We start from the raw sequence: 17286 nt of genomic DNA, 5'->3' as shown, positions 1-17286 counted from the left end.
GAAAGCAAGAGTCCCCGCGTATTTTTATTTCTGTGGGCCTAATTTGCAGCTATGCCACGGCCGCTTGATGCAAAGCGCAAAGCGAGTATGCAGTCTCTGACTAGATATATTTATTCACGGAAACCTGAAAAACAAAATAAAAGCGCAAACAAAGCCGCTACGCGACTGCCTGAAAGGCAGTCGCGTCGACTCCTCCCACCATCTGCGGGGAATTAAAAAAAAAGGTGGGAGCTGGACGCTAGTCCGATTTAAATTATGGAATCGGCCACACAGGACAATCATTGGAAGTTTCTAAGAACGCTCGAAACGTGTAGATCGAGTTCCCGCGGCAAAAAGACGAGTTATTTATTTATACCGTAGATTCCCGCGCTTTCTCCAGTTCGTTTCATTATCTTCATCGGCCGACATCGTCGCGCAGGAAATTCACTTCCTTCTTCGATACATGTTGACACATTGGTCAACAGAATCCCGGATGGCCCAAGCTTCTAAAATCTCTCGAGTCAGCTTGTCTGAGTTCTTTTGCAGTATACCTGACATTATGAAGGTCGGCTAGGCTTGTTAGTTTTTTGCGCTTTTCGCATTTCCTGCCATGCCCAAAATTCTTGGACAAAAATATTCAAAATTAGAAGACTTTAAGATACTGGTATCGAAATATTGAAGGCAATGGTCCATTCTTCCGATGTGTAGCAAAATCTTTCTTGTATAGTTTTTCCATCGCTCGCATCGAGCTGTTGGGACTGCCATATAAAACCGACGGGGAACGCTTTTGACGGTAGTAAAACGTTAATAGCAAAAGAATGCAAGCCTAGCGACGGAAAGTCTGCGGTTATAGTATATGAAAAAATTGCGCTCATAAACTCTTTCTCGTTCAAAAATACTTTTGTCCAGAATTGTTGGGTAGGTGTGCATCTCTGCCGCAGTTTATTATGAATTATAAACTTTATGCAGTCAGTTGTATTTCATGTTCTTTCATTCCTATCATATTCGGCACAAGCAATTTCAATATTTAATTAAGACCAAGCCCTGGAGAGCCACTGTCCCTGCATGCCCAGGATGCGCATACGCACAGCATTTATGAATTTAAGTAATATGTGAGCTCTTTTGTTCAGGTTTCATGATCCCAAATGCATAACGTGTATTTCAAAATGTTCGGGCGATGTGACCTGGTACGCACAGTTGCGGATTGAGTAGTACTGACCACGCTGCCGCGTTCAAACTCTTCTGTCGCATTGAGTAACGGAGATAGGTACGTTTGCTGCTTCTATGTGCAAAGGTAAAAGTAAATATTACTTGCATATGCATCAAAGATCCTTTAATTTTCGCCAGGTAACGTGTCATAAGACTTCGACCCCGAAGCGTGGTCTGCGTTCTTCTGTCCGCGGCAGTACAAATGGTTTCGAAAGGAGAGGTATGAAAAATTGCTTTAGACGTTGACCGGGTGTCTACTTCCGAGGTGCTTGTAGTATATTTATCAGAAATCGATAGAGCTGGTCACATCTAGATGCGCTCCGAAATAAGACATAGACTTTTGAGACTCGTTTTTTTTTTCAAGGTTCACGCTTTCGTTTGCATTACGAGCGCTACTAGCGCTACTCAGGAGGTAGCCGGTTCTAGTCATTCCATATTTGCGAAGCTTGTAGGATATATTTTGATAAATTTATACAATGAACCTGTGCAGTTCAAAAGTGGTTCGCATTTACATAGAATCACACGTGCACTTCATTTTACCGCTGTTCCTGAAATTGATTCTTGATGCACTACTCCATGCGTGCAAAAAAAAAATATTTGTCACAGTTTCGGTTTCATGTTTATGCCAACTTAAATGTTTAGAAGTAGCACAATTTTGGCTTTTCTTGCTATACTTTCTGTTAGTTCAAGAAAATTTTTCGTCAATCAGCTTAAACGTTCACCTTAGCAAATGCGTACTAAAAAAAATCCTGCTGGAGACAAACAAAATCGTAGCCAATCCACTCAATAGTTTTCCTTCATGGTTTTCCTTTAGTTTTCCTCTTCCATGGTTTTCCTCAACGTTGGGTTTTCCTTGTGGCAGCGGCAGAGTGTCTGTGGAAGTGTGCGATGCTGAAACATTTTCATCGCTGCTAATCTACACGTTTCTTTCGAGAATGGTTTATTCCGTTCTAAATGTAAGCATTATGATTCAGCAATTAGACAGCACAGCTGCGCAAAAATGTCTGCGTTTGTGGATTGTTCGTGTCTGTTCACTGCTATTGCGGTTATGGGCAGACTGAATTGTTCATGCCTGTTTCTGTATTCCCCTTGGTCCTGCTAATGACCTTGCAAGCTTGCCTTCAGGCGCAAGTACCTGAAGATAATTAAAGTGTTGTCTGTATATATCTGTCTTTAGAACTTCAAAGGAAAATAACAGTTGAGTTTGTAGGTTCTTGAACGCGGTTTCTTTACCTCTGATCTTGGATTGCAGCATTTTGCGACAAATGTCTGTCACCTCCTAGCATCATTTCAGTTGCTTGCTTTTGTATCATTGCCATGGGCTCACGTGACGCTGCACCTAATTGCTGCGAGCGTTCGCGGTGGGCGAGTTTTTTTTTTGCTGGTGCGTTCGAGTGTCTCATTTTTGGTGAAAACATACAATCGTTTACTTTTGCAGATGGCACGGCAGTGCATTCGTTGCCAGGCGTTAAGGTTTTACTCAAATGCTCCTACTGGGTCATCGAAAGTAACGGCGGTTCCCAGTGCCAGTAACCTACGGAATCGCTACGTTTACGCACTTGTTGGAGTCTCTGTGTCAGCCCCCTTTATTTGGTACCAAACGCTGAGCCCACCTGACAAGCGCTTTGTTCGAACTTCTCTTGGAGGTCTGCTTAGGTTTGCAAAGTAAGCTGCATCACACCCTGTTAGGGGCGTGCCTCTTAACCAATTTGTCAGCTTTGCAGCGAGCCGTGGATACTGATATTTGGTTGTTCTCATCATAGGACATTAAGAATTGGCCTTACAATCTCATGTGACTACACGTACAGTGCGTGGGGATACACTGAGGCAAGTGGCGTATATCTCTTTCTCATTTTGTTCTATGTGCCTTTTACAAGTGTTGCAGCCGTCTTCACTTCTTGAGCTGTGCAGTACAAATTGTTTGATATTTTGGTCAATTTTCTCTTAATGTAATATGTCTTCTTTTATAGTTGAAAACAATTAAAGTGATTGTTTCAAAAAAATGTTTCTTGTCAGTCCTTCACCATATTACAATAATTACTAAGCGAATAATGTAATTATCTGGTAAGCAAGTGGTACTAAATTGTACTCAAATAATCATAGTGCTCTGTGGGGGGTGGCAAGTTGACTTTTGCTGCTTAGTACTCAATGTTGTCATGTTTGATATATGCACTAGTAATCCACAATACAATCTATTCGGCAAGTTGGTTCTTGACTTCCATAACTCGGCGCATTTGATGACACAGTAGAAAGCGCAGAGAAGACTGTGACGCTCAATACATGGAGCGCTCTGTGTGTTGTCTTCTTGCCTGGGCTTTCTTCTGTGCCGTCAAATGCGCTGTAATTATGGAAGCACTAGTAGTCACAGTAAATTTTGCTGACAGCCATTTCACCTGACAGCTAAGAGGTGATGAATAAGACCAATAAAAAGGTTAGCAACGTGAACATTGCATTTGCCTGCCTGAAGTTGAAACACAAAATGGTATTGCAGGGAACTCAGGAGTACAAAGACATGATGAAGCGCTGCCACCAGCGTGGTGCTGAGCGAATTCTCAAGGGCTGTCTTGAGAATGGTGGCTTATACATCAAGCTTGGACAGAGCCTAGTTGCCCTCAATCACCTGTTGCCACGAGAATACCTCGATACTTTAGAAGTGCTTCATGACCATGCCCTTGTGCGCAGCAAAGATGAGGTAAACTCTCTTGATTTTTATTACTTACTGCCACTTGTAGCTATGTGGTCAGTCTTTCTAGCCAGACCTTGCACTGTTCACAGAGTGCCTAGATTTTGTTATCGGGTTCACTAGTGTAGAATGCTTTCGCCTTGAACATTCAGTTAAGTTTGTCTGCTGTGCTGAAGAAGTGAGCAAGGACCGAGGAATGTGACATGAATGCAGTGTTAACTGCTCAATCTTATTCGTGCACATGTATGTAGTGTACACCTGTTAATACCAAGAAAAGAAACTAAATGCATCTATGGGTGCACTAATCATCCACACAGTGTCGTTGATATCTAGAAACCTAGTTGCACTCTGGATAGGCATGCTGTTTCTTTTGTTGTTGGGCCTATTGAAGCAGCATTGATACATACATGCTGCCTTTCTTGAAAGTGGCGGAATTCTTATTTCAGCTTGCTTTTATATTTTCCAATTCCACTTACTGCTCGGAACTGGTTTTGGCAGGAGAATTTGCGACACTGAGCTTTGAGATGGCCACAAGGCATCATCCTTTAAGAAAGAGCATGCCCTCCTCCGTACTTAATTATACATTGACCGGTTGTCTAGCTGTATGCACCAGCTACCTCAGCTGAATACCATATTTACCTCACTCCTATTTACTTAAAGGCAAAGGCAGCTGTTATATTCAAATGAGTTCCTTTTGAAATACAATACTGAAGAGCACCTTTCCATTTAAATTTCATGCATGGTATTTAGCCAAACATATTACAGGCCACTGTAGCTTTCTGTGACCGTCTTTAAATGACCTTCAAAGTTTACTGTATACCACAGTGTAGCACCTATTGGGCCTATTGTCAGCTCTTAACTGTGGTGGTTGTAGTTATCCTTTGCACTTGTAGCTGCAGTGCTAAAAGTATATCTTGTCTGCTTTGTAACGTGGCCATAATTGTTCTTTTTTTTTCAGATCAGTGAGCTGTTTCAGGAGGACTTTGGTTGCTTGCCTGAAGAGATGTTCAAAGAGTTCAATCGCACACCAATAGCAGCTGCAAGCCTAGCCCAAGTTTTCAAAGCAAAGACACTCGAAGACAGAGATGTAGCTGTGAAAGTAATGCCGACTTACTTATATATTAAGTTGCGTTTAATTTCATATAACATTGTTAAACGTACTCTATTCACATACTCTACTACATGTCCAAAGTATTTAGGGACCAAATTCCTGAAGTTTTCTTGAACTATGAGGTTTCTGAGAAAGCTGTACTGTAGCCACTTGACTGCACTCAGGTTGATGCTAATGAGTAATTACTCCCCTAATTAACTCTACTGAATGACATCATGCAAACTTTCATCAAGTTTATTTTGAAAAATAATTCAAAGGAACAAAAATTTACATCTAGTTTGAATGTTAGGTCATAACGTTAAGTTATTTTGTATGCCTAAATTAACACTTCCTGTCCTTACAGGTGCAGTACATAGATTTGCAGCAGCGTTTTAATGGGGATTTGAATGGCATTGGCATCTTAATACACATTGTCAGCTGGATGCATCCTGACTTCAACTTTGCTTGGATTCTTGACGTAAGTGAGACCATCTCATTTGAAACTTGTATGATTCCATATTATGCTGCGTGTTGGTTACAAATAGTGTACACTGGAGCTTCCCACTCTAGTAATAGCATCTGCTGGTGGCAACCACCTTCTGGTTGAGCCAGGTTTTGTGAGGCCAAAGAATGGTTCATTTTTCCTGGCGATATATTCTTCTAGGTATTACTGTACGCAGCACACAGATCTGGCAGCATGTTCTTAGTGAATAATGCCACATCTGCTGATCAGGATGCTTACGTGAGTGTGATCTTTGATCACTTAGCCCCCTACTGCCTGAATTACAACGGAATCAAATAAAAAATGAGTAACTTAACAGTATGCTAGCTCATGTACCCACATTCAAAAGCCAATGTGACAAATTTGTTAGCTCCACTTAACTTTTAGAAATCGGCATATCCCCAATCAGCACATAGAGGCAGAAAAACTTCATTGGAGCAAAGGAATTTGGGGCACACAAGTTCCCGGGACCCCGCACAACCCCACTCTACTCAAGTTAGCATTTGTTTCATTTTCTGCAGCTAAGCTGTGTTGTGTGAAAGACCAAATCAAAGGCTCAAACCAACTTGAAGGCCTAGAGACACTGGCAATTTTTTATTCTACTGATGCCTTCTTATTTTTTCCGCAACAGTGGTCGGAAAATGAGAGACAAGGAATTATTGGAAGCTTGCTGGAAGTTGCACATTCGTGCCTCCTTTTCTTTCATTCAGCTTCTCTCGCAGTGACACCAAACATTTTGATCAGAAAGTGATAGCTGCTGAGAGCATGTTGACATTAAACTTTTTGTGCTACCTCTGTGCAGTAATAAGTGCACAGTGTGCAATTAGTATTTCACAGATTTGCGACACTGTGCAGCAATGAGGTAAAATCACAAATTCTTTCAGAAAATAATGTTTTAACCTTAACAGGGCAATAGTTTTCATGTAGTGTGCATAAAACTATTGAATGGTGTTAATGTTCCTTTTTTGTTGCTTATTCTAGTTGGAGACAAATTAGCTACCTCACCTCTTAAGTTTGTATGGGCATAGTCATGGATTTCCAGAAATTCTGCCCGTACTGTTTATTCTTAAGAAATGCTGTACTACTTACACCTGCATAAATCGTCCCAGTATAAGTTGATCTACCTTCCACCCCCCTCCTTTATTGACTTGAAGAAAAAAGAAATGTATTTTCACCATATAATGCCGGCTTTCGTGCATTTTAACCCTTGTCTTGAAAGACATAACTTCATAACTTTTGCAGTGGTGGTTGGCTTGTATTTTCATAGCTGCAAGTATTGTGGTAGACTTAGGTGGTGATATGGCAGCTTACTTAAAATTTTCCCCTTTCATGAGTGTCTACAACTATTCTTGTTTTACAGCTGTGTGTGGGTGGCTATCGAATTTGTTTTATTTAATTCATCGCAACTTTGGGTTGGCAGTCATTTATCAGAAAAACAGTAGTGGAAAGACATTTTTGTGTTGAGTATTCATTTTCTTCAGTATCTTAGGTCATCCTTAGTGAAGGAACTGGACTTTGTGCTTGAGGCTGGCAACATGGAACGCTGTGCTCGAGACCTCGCCCACCTTCCATATGTCTCAGTCCCAAAAGTACTCTGGAACAAAACAAGTAAAGTAGGTAAATACTGCAAAATGTTACTCAGTGTGATCTGCAAGAAGCATGTGTGGCCTGCATGATGGCTGCCTATGCTTTGCTGTAGTCTGCTACAACTCGAGAATGAAGCGCCAAATGCCGCCTAAGGAGGCCCTCCAACCGATGGCATTGACCTGTTGCCGTGGTGTTGCGGGCACTTGCGTTGCACTTGTAAACGTGGCATTGCAAGTGGCTGACAGGTTCAAGGGAATTAACCGCGAGCCCTCGACATCATGAAATAAGTCAACACGGATGGTTGGAGGGCCTCCTTTGTGTGGGCATTTGTCGCTTTGTTACTGAGGTGTACCCAGCTATAGTTGCTACATTTTGTGCTCTAATATTGTTACCATGTATACTCAAGTCTTTAAGAACATTCCCTTTAGAAGTGAAACAGGGAAATGAGTATGTGCATTTGTAACTTCAACTGTAGCTCAAACAGTACCGCTGTTTTTCAGAGAGTGCTCACCATGGATTTTGTGGATGGAGTCAAGATAAGCAATGTCCAGGGGATCAAGAAACTTGGCCTTGATCTGGCTGATGTGAGTAGTACCCTTCCATCATTATGTGGTATATTTTTATTCCTCCTTATTTGACGATCTTTTCAAGGGCGTCCGCAGAATTTTTTGCAGGGGGGGCCCATTGGTTGTTGGCGCCGGAGGGGGGGGGGGGTATATTCGTAGCGAAAAGGCACTATTTGCGGAGTAAATTTATTTATTTATATATAAATAAAAAATAAGTAAAATACACACATGAAAGAAAATTACTAGCAGCAAATTAAAGCGCGGATTGTAGAGATACATTGGAGTTTATCAACAAAGAAACAATTAAAATTAATAAAAATGCAAAAAGATACTATCAATACTCGAAGTGCTCAGTCTTACTGCATACGGGTTCTCGACTCACCCGAATTGATGACCAGCACACAGCGCAATATGTTCACAAACACGCAACTACAGTCACTCAGTCAGTCTTCCTTGAACAGCAACTGTAGGCGCCTCGGATTTTTCTGGGCGAATTGCGTAGTTACACGGGTGATAAATTCATTTCTGTGCTTCATTACACGCTCTCAGTGCACAGTCATCATATATATTGATTGGAAAAATGGTTGAACGAGTACGTTGAAAACAAAAGATGACTATATATACAACGAAAACTTATTTACAAGATAAATGCACGCTCGCAGCTTCATACACCTCGCTCCATCTTGCTCGCGCATCCGCACAGTCGAGCAACCGCACACACACTGCTCGCCGCTCGTCGTTTTCTCGTCCGCTGTCTTGGTTGTTCTCACCTTCGTTGACAACCCGCCACTAAAAACACCGAAGCACAAACACAGAGGCGCGCACACGTGCAAGGGCTTACTTGCCACAATATCCACGAATGCGCACTTTTGGGGTGTAAGGAACGCCGCGCGACTTCCGAGGGGAAGGGACACCCGCAACTAATTCGGCCGGAAAATTTGTTTTTGTGCTTTTATGGGGTTCAGAGCCCCAAAACGACTCAGGCTATGAGGGACGGAGTAGTACAGAGTTTCGGATAATGTCGACCACCTGGGTCTCTTTACCATGCACTGACACGCACAGTACATGGGCGCTGTTGTGATTTGAGGCCCAGCCAGAGGTGACAGGCGAGCCAGGCAGGCGCCATCGGGCTGCGTTGACCAAAGGCGCTGGTTTTCGGAGAAGACGCAAGGAACGCTGGTGTGGGGGCGCCTCAGGAGACTGCGTCGCCGTGAACAAAAGCAGCTAATCCCCTTTGCTGAAGGTTCTGAAAGCGGCGCTTCTACCGCACCGAGCTCTCCCGTGGATCGGAGGAGACAGCGCGCGGCGGCGGCGCCAACTCGTCGCCCGCTTGCCCCTGAGCAGCCCGAAAAAGCGGGGGTGGACACGGCTGATTTGTCCTTCCCCCCTCAAGAATTCATCGGTGGCCGGCGTACGAACGTATCATGATTATAGCGAGCGACCTGTGCCCTGTGCACTGTCTGCCTCCGTGTCGCTATCTCTCTAGAGATCAAAGAAACAGACACCCATCTCAAGACGGCTCGAAACACATGCTCGCCGGTGCCGCTGCATGTCTGCAACAGGTCGTCCTTCAGCAGAGCTGGCGGTGGCGTGGTTTGAAAACGGCGGAACGACGCGCGCCCGGACGCGGCATTTCGCAGATGTGACCAAGCGTTGAAGCGGGGCTGCTTTTACCCTTTTGGCTGAGCGCACCACCGCCCCTGGCGTGTGGCCATCACTCACGGTTCGAGTGAGTGATTTTCCAGGGGGGTGCAGCCGCCCCCCCTTGCCCCCCCCTCCGGACGCCCATGGATCTTTTGCTTTCCCTGCATAGTTGGATTGATCTGTGGTAGAATTGAGATCATTTAACTTTGTTGAAGGATTAACAGAAGCAGTATGGCACTAATGGCTTATGGATATTACCTCTTCATGTACCTATTATAGGATTTTCATATTTAATGATAAGTTAATAAGATAGGGGTTGTTATCGAACCTTTTATTTGCTGTTTGTTAGTGAAATTATAAAACACATCTCATGTTGAAAACAACTCCATTCAGTTTTTGTCTTGAAAAGTTCAAATGTCTGACTATTTTCTGTGGCACCAGAATTCACCCTTATTGCTAAGAAATTTAGAGTTGAAACTTGAATTTTTAATACAAGAGCATTACTTTGCTAATTATGTGAAAACCCCTCCATCATCAGAAACCCATCCTGGAGCAATAGGCCACTGGCGTCCCACCACCACATATCTCAAAGGGCAGTTTAGGTGTCCACTGACCCAGGGACCCAGTTATTGCTCTTTCCTCTCCTCAAAATCAACGAAGTCTAAACTTTCCGCTGATTTTGAGAAAAGGAAAGAAGCATAACTGCCTCACTTTATAAGTGGACACCACCGCCTACTCACAACATGATTGAGGTGTCCACTGATGCAGTGAGCCAGTTACACTTACTCTCGCATTTGCACATCATAAGGATTGCTTAGATGCCCCCATAATTTTTTTTAAATTTTACCGCCATGATGATGACATCGAGGGCATTCGAGACTAAATGATCACTGTATGGAAGTGGGTGGCAATGTGGTCTGGCCTTAGAGATGCACAAATGAAAAAGTTCTTGACTTTTTTGCAGTTTGCTTGTGAGAACAGCTTGCAGTGGCGATGCCTGTGTTTTATTTATTTATTTTTCTAAGTGATAAAGGTCTGTTTTCATTCAAAGCAATCTACTTGTCATTGGAGTGTAATGGTCGGTTGATATATGCCATTATCAGTTAGTGCTCATTGTCCATTCAAGTAAAATGCGGAATTGTCCACAGATTATTCCTGCTTATGCATATTGGCAGTTGCCCTTGCTCTTTATTAGGCACACCTGAGCAAAGCTGTAGCACAGTGCTTAGTTATCATTTACATGTGTTGACTTCATTGCCCACTAAGCAGTTGCCCACCAAGCAACCATTGCAGTGCCTTAGAATGCCAAAAATCCAGGGCTTCAAGTCTCTTGGTAAATCAAGGCACTAAGTAACCTTTTAGATACATTACAGGTTGCATAGAGAAAAATTCTAGCATTGAGCATTCAGAAAATGAATAATGTGAAGAGGCTATACAAGCTTTTCAACACATAAGTAGCATGTGCCTCTGCTAGTGCGGTGAGATTTTCATCAACATAAAATTAGGTGTAGTGTTCGTGAACATGCATTTTGGATCTGTGTGGACTGTTTCTGTTGTCTTGCTTGCTAGTACACTGAGACATGCCTGGTACAGGTAGAAGCTGTTGGAGCATTTTTCAAGTGTAATAGTTCGTATCGTAACTGGCTTTGGTAGTAATTCTGCAGTGTAGTGCCTTCTTTTGGAAGTAATTTTTATTGCTGGTGATATTAAGGCAACTAGAATAATATGGTTACGTTAATGTCACTGGAGTGAGCTGTCAAGGGGGAGTGAACTTCTAAAGAGGTAGGCAGGAATTGCTATTGGCATCGTACTGGCTTTTGGTGGTGCCAGCTCTGGTTAGGGTCTGGCTAGAAAGTTTTATGTTCTGCTGTGAAATCTCATTGATACGTTTTTTTACAAAATGCGGGAAAAAATGTATTATCTGGGGGAAATGTATGAGTTAAACCTCCTGATTTTGGAAAATGTAACTGGTGTAAAAGGTAGATTTTTAAACTGCCACCTTTACTTCATAAAAATGTTGATTTGCATTCTTGGCGGAAGTTCTGAGGAGCTGCTTTTCTAGCGCTTGAAGAATTCAGTCCGAATTTACGTTGTCCTTAGTGGAGAAGGAACTTCAAAACACATCTGGTCTGCTAATGGCAATGGTGAAGGTAACCAATATCTCTTAGAGTTGTTTATGGATGCTTCTCTCCTTGCACTTATGTAGTGCAGAGAAGCCACTATGGCGCGAGACCTTTACGGCATTTCAGCTCTCCTTGTCACGCACACCCAGTTTCACCCCAATCGCGCATTTGGATGCTAAACATAATATACGACCAGAATTTGTCGAAATTTTGAACATAGTACCCAGGAAATTGTGTTATCCAGGAACATATTAACTGGAATAAAAATAATATTACTCTGTGGGGAATTTTTATTGCCTGCGATTTTGAGCGTATGAACGGGGAAATCGTATGATCCGGGAGCATATCAATGAGATTTTACTGTAATTAACCTAAGTGTATTTCAGAAGATGTGCAGTTCCTGCTTTTAGTTTTTTTTTATCTCTTGTCCATACAGTGTGCTGGTTAGCTTTGTTTGCTCTGCAACTGCTGCAGAGAGGTAGTGACCATGGCTTCAAGCTCCTTACCTGAATGTTTTTTGCCAAGTGCAAAAATTTGGGAGAGTTTTGCAGCTTCCAGTGTAGCCCTGTGGTTGCACCCTTCCAAACTTTTAATTACGTACTGTAACTGAAGTGTTTCTTTTTAACTGTAAAATAAAATAATTTGTGCACTTTTACGCAAAATGTGGTAATATTTTGCATACAAATCTACTAATCTTTGCTCTATTTTAGCTTTCTGTTTCTTCAAATGACCAATTTGTCCAACTACTGTTGTATTTATAGGTAGACCGGAAGATGGTGTCAGCATTTGCTGAACAGCTTTTCCACACTGGCTTTGTCCATGCAGACCCACATCCTGGCAATGGTCAGTCACGTGGTGCAGTGCACTTTTTGTATTCTGTTAGCCTTCTGTGGGATCTGTACTTGGTATTACTGTATTATGTCTCTTTGCTACAGTGTTTGTCAACAAAGGAGATGATGGAAAAGCAAAGATTGTTCTCTTGGATCATGGCTTATATGAGTATATATCTAAGGAAAACAGGCTGTCTCTCTGTCAGTTGTGGAAATCCATCATCATGAATGACCATTCTGGAATGAAGACACACTCTCTTGAGTTGGGTGTAGCAAGTAAGCCAGTCTCTTTGCCACAAAGTATTTGTTTTGCAATGAGATTTTTGAATGCTTTGATGCCATACAGACAGGGCTTCTAATACCAAGCATTCATGCCTTGATGTAACCTTTGCTGAGATTTGTTTGTTGCCTTGTAGTGTGCTGTAATGTTGGCTAGCAGTTGCTATGTGCTCTTGAGCAAGGTAACTGTAGTTCTTATACAGAAGGAAAGCTTGGTAGTGTGATTTCACAGGGTGATCCTTGTTTTCAGTCTGGAGAGTATTTTCACTTCGAGTATATACAAGAAGTATGAGCAAGGAAGTATTCATGAAACCTCCGTTTGTCACTTACATCACTCTGCCAATTAGGCTAAAATTACTATAGATGTGTCAAGAAGCTGTGTTGAACACATATTGTACAGGTGTGCACAGCCCTATATCACATCATGTTGGCTTTAGCTAGCTATGTAAGGGCTCAAGGATTTTTTTTGAGCAGCGTTCTCATGTCTCGATTCAGGTTCCCTCTGCTTGAGGTATTTTGTGTTACAAAGTGTCTGCTTAAAACTGAAAGACATTTCTTGCTGAGTGTACCAGTTCTACCACTGTACAAGTTACAGTTAAGTTTTTAGTATTTGCTATATGTGTTAGCTCTTTATTTGGGGGAATTTTTAAAACAAAATGAAACTTCATTGATCACGATAGTATATGGGACATTTTCTTAGTTGCAAGCACTGTTAGCTTAAATCATGAATTAAATCATGAAGCAAAGAAGCATGCTTTCATAACATTCATGGCTGAGGCTGCTTGAAGGAAGAGTTCTTAGTTGACTCACTGTGTTTGCTGAGACTTGGCATTCGACTGATTAATTTAGTGGTGAAGGTAGCGACCTGACCCGTGCTTTGCCCTAGCTAGTTAAATTTTTTTGCTTTAGATTACCCCGTCTTCTGCGAGATCCTGATGCAGCGACCACTGCAGCGGCAGACCTTTCGCCTGCGCAATCAGCTGTCCAGTGAAGATGTGGCCTATATGCGCAACATGGTGCAGAGTCACTTTGATGAAGTCATGGAGTGCATTCGCAGCCTCCCGAGGCCTATGCTCCTTGTATTCAGGTAGCACAAATTGGTCCTTCATTACTCAACAGGGGCCCAGAGCTTTGAAAGTAGCTAATATATTTTTCACCACATTTTGTTCTTGCTTATTGATACTGTGGCATGGTGGACCTTACTTGAATAGAAGTTGAAGTGAAAAGAAAATTTTTTTGTTTAAAGAGTTGTGTTCAAAAGTTTTTAATATTAGAATGTAACTATGTTGCACCAACCACTATTGAAGTCATGAAGGCTGAGGATTTCAAAGGGAATTTGAAAACCTCTTTTGTGCAAGAAGGGTTTTCATATTTGAAATGTTGGGTAAGAACTTCAGCAGTTATTACTGATGCGGTGTTCTTTATTTGCCCAGTGTTTGGCCTTTTTGGCTCTTCTAGGTGGCATTGGCTTCACTAATAGGAAAATTAATGCTCTAAGGACAATCTTTGGGATGCATTTCTCACATATACACCTGTAGTGTAATGAAGTGGGCAAGTGTGAAGTTACTCTTAGGCTTGCCTTTGTCCTTTGCTACGTTTGATGGTGTTGACTTGTACAGTTCACCATGAAAGAGCTTGTGAACAAACTTCATTTTTGTTGGATGTGAGTAGTGTATAAAATGCCCGTTTCTTTGCAGTTTCCATGATGTCACTCAAACCAGGAAGCCTGGTGCAATGCACTCAGTGAAATTTGATGCAGTAGCAATCCTTTCTTTCTTTTCTTTTAAAGTGCACAACCATGGACTGGTTCACATTATTCATAGGACTGCTGCAAAGACATTTAGGCTTTCTTGATGAGCACCTTGATGCATTCGTGCAGGGCCATACAACTGGTGCGACACAATTCCCTGTTGTCAAGAGCCAGACATGTCATTAGAGAGGCACAGCTTTGCTTGTTTTTGATGGTTTGATGGCATGCCATCTGGTCAGGAAACATAGCTAAAGAATTTCATAGGTCACAGACCACGGAAAAACAAAAAAAATTTGACAGACGATTACGATAGTTGGTAATGTGAAATTCGAGCACAGCTCTTCACATGCCACCTGCCACTGCTGGCAGGTGGCGTGTTGTGCTTCTAGCCACCCTCAGGGATCTCTCCGTGGCAGCCACATTCCGGTTGTCCATTCTTCCGCTCTCACCGTGGCAGGTGGTGTTTCGCTCTGCTACTACTACCTGCCAATGCACCACCTGTCACATGCCATAACACGTCGCCTGTCAGGTGGCATGCTACGCCGATGACGACGACAACTACTGCAGTGCAGAACACAGGAACGGGCACCTAAGAGCTGCGCTCTTAAATTCTCATTTCAGGAGCACCACAGCTCTCTTGTTCACAGTGAAATAACCAGCTGATGAAGTAAGAGCCAGTTGCTTTTTGGAGCTGCGAAGCTCATGAAATATCAATTTTTCATCTGACCATGGTTAGTGACTTATGAACTTCTTCAGTTTTTTCTTGTCCTGGCGAGTTTCATACTGTGACTTTGGGCTGAAATTTGTAGGCTGCTTGAGGGAATGGTCCCATCAATGAGCAGTGCAGGTATGAGTTGCAATGATACTAGTGAATGGTAGATTCAGTCACCTTACTTTGTGCAGCAAAAAACTGAAGCTTTTGTGAAAACCCGCAGGCTGCGGCTTTCATTTCCAATGCTGAAAAAACTTACTTTACTTTCAGGAACATCAATACTGTACGCTCAATCACAAAGAACCATGGCCATCCTGTTGACCGGTTCACCCTGATGGCTCGCATTGCCACTCGACGACTCACCTTGAATCTGGAACATGTTGGTCTGATGATGATGCTGCAGCACTGGTGGAGCCGCACAATGTTTGAGTTGAGGCTTAGGTGTGTGCACAAAAATCTTCTTGCATCTGAGGAAACTCGTATACTTCATGTAGGAAGTGGAAAGGCTACGTTAAAACATTAAGTTTGGCCAGGTGGTATTTGCTTGTTGGAATCATTTTCTTGCGCTGTGATGGGTTGCCCACTGTGGCACATGCAGTGTTCCTGATGTTCATCCACTTACAGTTTATAAGGCTGCATCTTCTTTTAATCATGTTTTTTGATCATATGTTCATGAACACGTTCACCTCCCCTTTCATGCTTTGAACCCGCTGTGATGGCTCAGTAGCTTTGGTGTTCAGCTGCTGATCTCAAGGTCACGTGTTCAATTGCAGCCACTGCGGCCACAGTTTGATGTTGGTGAAATGAAAAAAAAAAAAAAAAGCAAAATGCTTGTGTGCTGTGCCATGTCAGCACATGTTAAAGGTCCCCAGGTGGTCTAAATTAATCTGGAGCCCTTCACTATGGTGTCCGTCATAGCCAGAGTCACTTCGTGACATTAAACCCCACATACAATACCTTTCATGCTGTGAGGCTGGCTGATCATGGCATTTTATTGTTACGATGCTGTGAATGCCCTGACAAATGCTAAGCTTTGACATAAACATGAGAGAAAGTGCACAGGAGTAATTAAGGCCCTTAAAAGTATAAACTAAGTAGTCTAACTGATTGCCAAATTGTATAGTTTCAATCATTGTGTGTGCTTAAAAGATTTCAGGAGTTTGCTAAAAAAAGTGTGTACTGTGGACATTGTGAGATGTTTTTCTTGCTTCATTTTTTTTTTTCCTTTTAGGTTGGAGTACTGGCAGTTGCGGCTCTCACTTCTGTACCTTCGCTTCCTGCTGTGGGTCAGAGGACCCACCAAGGACTTAGAATATTTGATGGAGCTTGCTTCTGGAGATGTCTCTCCAATGTAGCATTTGTCTGTGTTGGAGGCAGCTGCTCTGCAACTGTAAATTAACAGTGAAGGTGCTACATCTTGTTGTGAACGTTTTGTCTTGATAAAAGTGGCATGTAATAAATGTAAGTACAGAATGTTACCACAGTGTCTTGCTTTCCACGAGCCCTGCTGAGCATGCAAGTTTCAGGCGTTTTGTTTTGAGGTGATTAAAGCAGTGTTGCTCTTTTGTATTACTGCTGGCGACCCCGCTAAAATTCTGTGCCATAACAGGGTGCCTGCAGCATACTACAGAAATGGCCTAGAGTATTTACCAGTAAGCGCTGAAGTGGCATTTGGGAAGTAAACCTTCTAAAGAACCATGCTATGCAATGTATGATTTTTTGTACAATTACAATTTACTTGATAATATTGATGTTGGCATTGGTGAAACAACTGCACTATTTGCTCCAGAGTGCACCAAATTGCAAATCCTACTACATGTCGGTACAAAATCGTTTTTGCTCCTTTTTATGCCACATCTGCACCAAAAGGTCACTGAGAAACTTTGGCGAGAACGTAAGGGAAACTGCAGCCGGCGCTTTCAAATGTTTGCCGGGTGCTCCTTCCACTGCACTGTCACAGAAAGTAGGGGTATGGAAATGTTCTAAATTTCAAACACTTTGTGAATAGAACCTGCTGAAGCCCTTCACTATGGCGTCCCTCACAGCCTCAGTCGCTTTAGGACGTTAAGCACCAATAAAGCAACCAGAACCTGTTGTTCAATCTGAGTCACACCGCGCGTTTTCCGTTCGAAGAATCGAACGAATATCCAATGGTTACAGATTTTTCTGCAAATTGTGGTGTTTCTAAACAATGTTCACTGGCTTTACACGCGCTCGTCACATAAAACGGCCTGCGCTTTACACGCGTGGCCGATCGCCGGCGCGCGTCAAAAGCGCACGCGTGGTAGTGCTAGGCCTTGCGTGAAGGAAATTCGTTGACGGCCACCGTCGA

The 17286-nt window shown here is 42.6% G+C and overlaps 1 protein-coding gene across 1 annotated transcript; it reads left to right on the top strand.

Annotated features, from left to right (window-relative positions):
- Positions 1–1983: 1983 nt before the first annotated feature.
- Positions 1984–16432, top strand: Adck5 (aarF domain containing kinase 5). The gene is made up of 13 exons (XM_089579826.1): positions 1984–2144; positions 2627–2853; positions 2952–3015; positions 3680–3880; positions 4830–4970; positions 5326–5439; positions 6945–7076; positions 7551–7634; positions 12145–12226; positions 12319–12489; positions 13402–13579; positions 15225–15395; positions 16186–16432. Exons 1-13 carry the CDS (start codon positions 2124–2126, stop codon positions 16307–16309), a joined length of 1710 nt encoding a protein of 569 aa, XP_089435952.1. The 5' UTR covers positions 1984–2123; the 3' UTR covers positions 16310–16432.
- The last annotated feature ends 854 nt before the right edge of the window (positions 16433–17286 follow it).

The sequence above is a fragment of the Amblyomma mixtum genome, chromosome 3 (assembly GCF_055824585.1).
Source record: "Amblyomma mixtum isolate Tamu chromosome 3, ASM5582458v1, whole genome shotgun sequence".
In the NCBI taxonomy this organism is placed as follows: Eukaryota; Metazoa; Arthropoda; class Arachnida; order Ixodida; family Ixodidae; genus Amblyomma; species Amblyomma mixtum.
Note: the sequence above shows the minus strand (reverse complement) of the source record. Positions and strands in the feature narration are given on the sequence as shown.

Excerpts from the sequence above, each read along its gene's own strand:
- Adck5 (XM_089579826.1), top strand. The coding sequence starts at position 2,124 with ATGGTTTATTCCGTTCTAAAT. Across the intron at positions 3,881-4,829 it reads TTGTGCGCAGCAAAGATGAG|ATCAGTGAGCTGTTTCAGGA; the intron begins GTAAACTCTCTT and ends TTTTTTTTTCAG. Across the intron at positions 5,440-6,944 it reads ACTTTGCTTGGATTCTTGAC|TATCTTAGGTCATCCTTAGT; the intron begins GTAAGTGAGACC and ends CATTTTCTTCAG.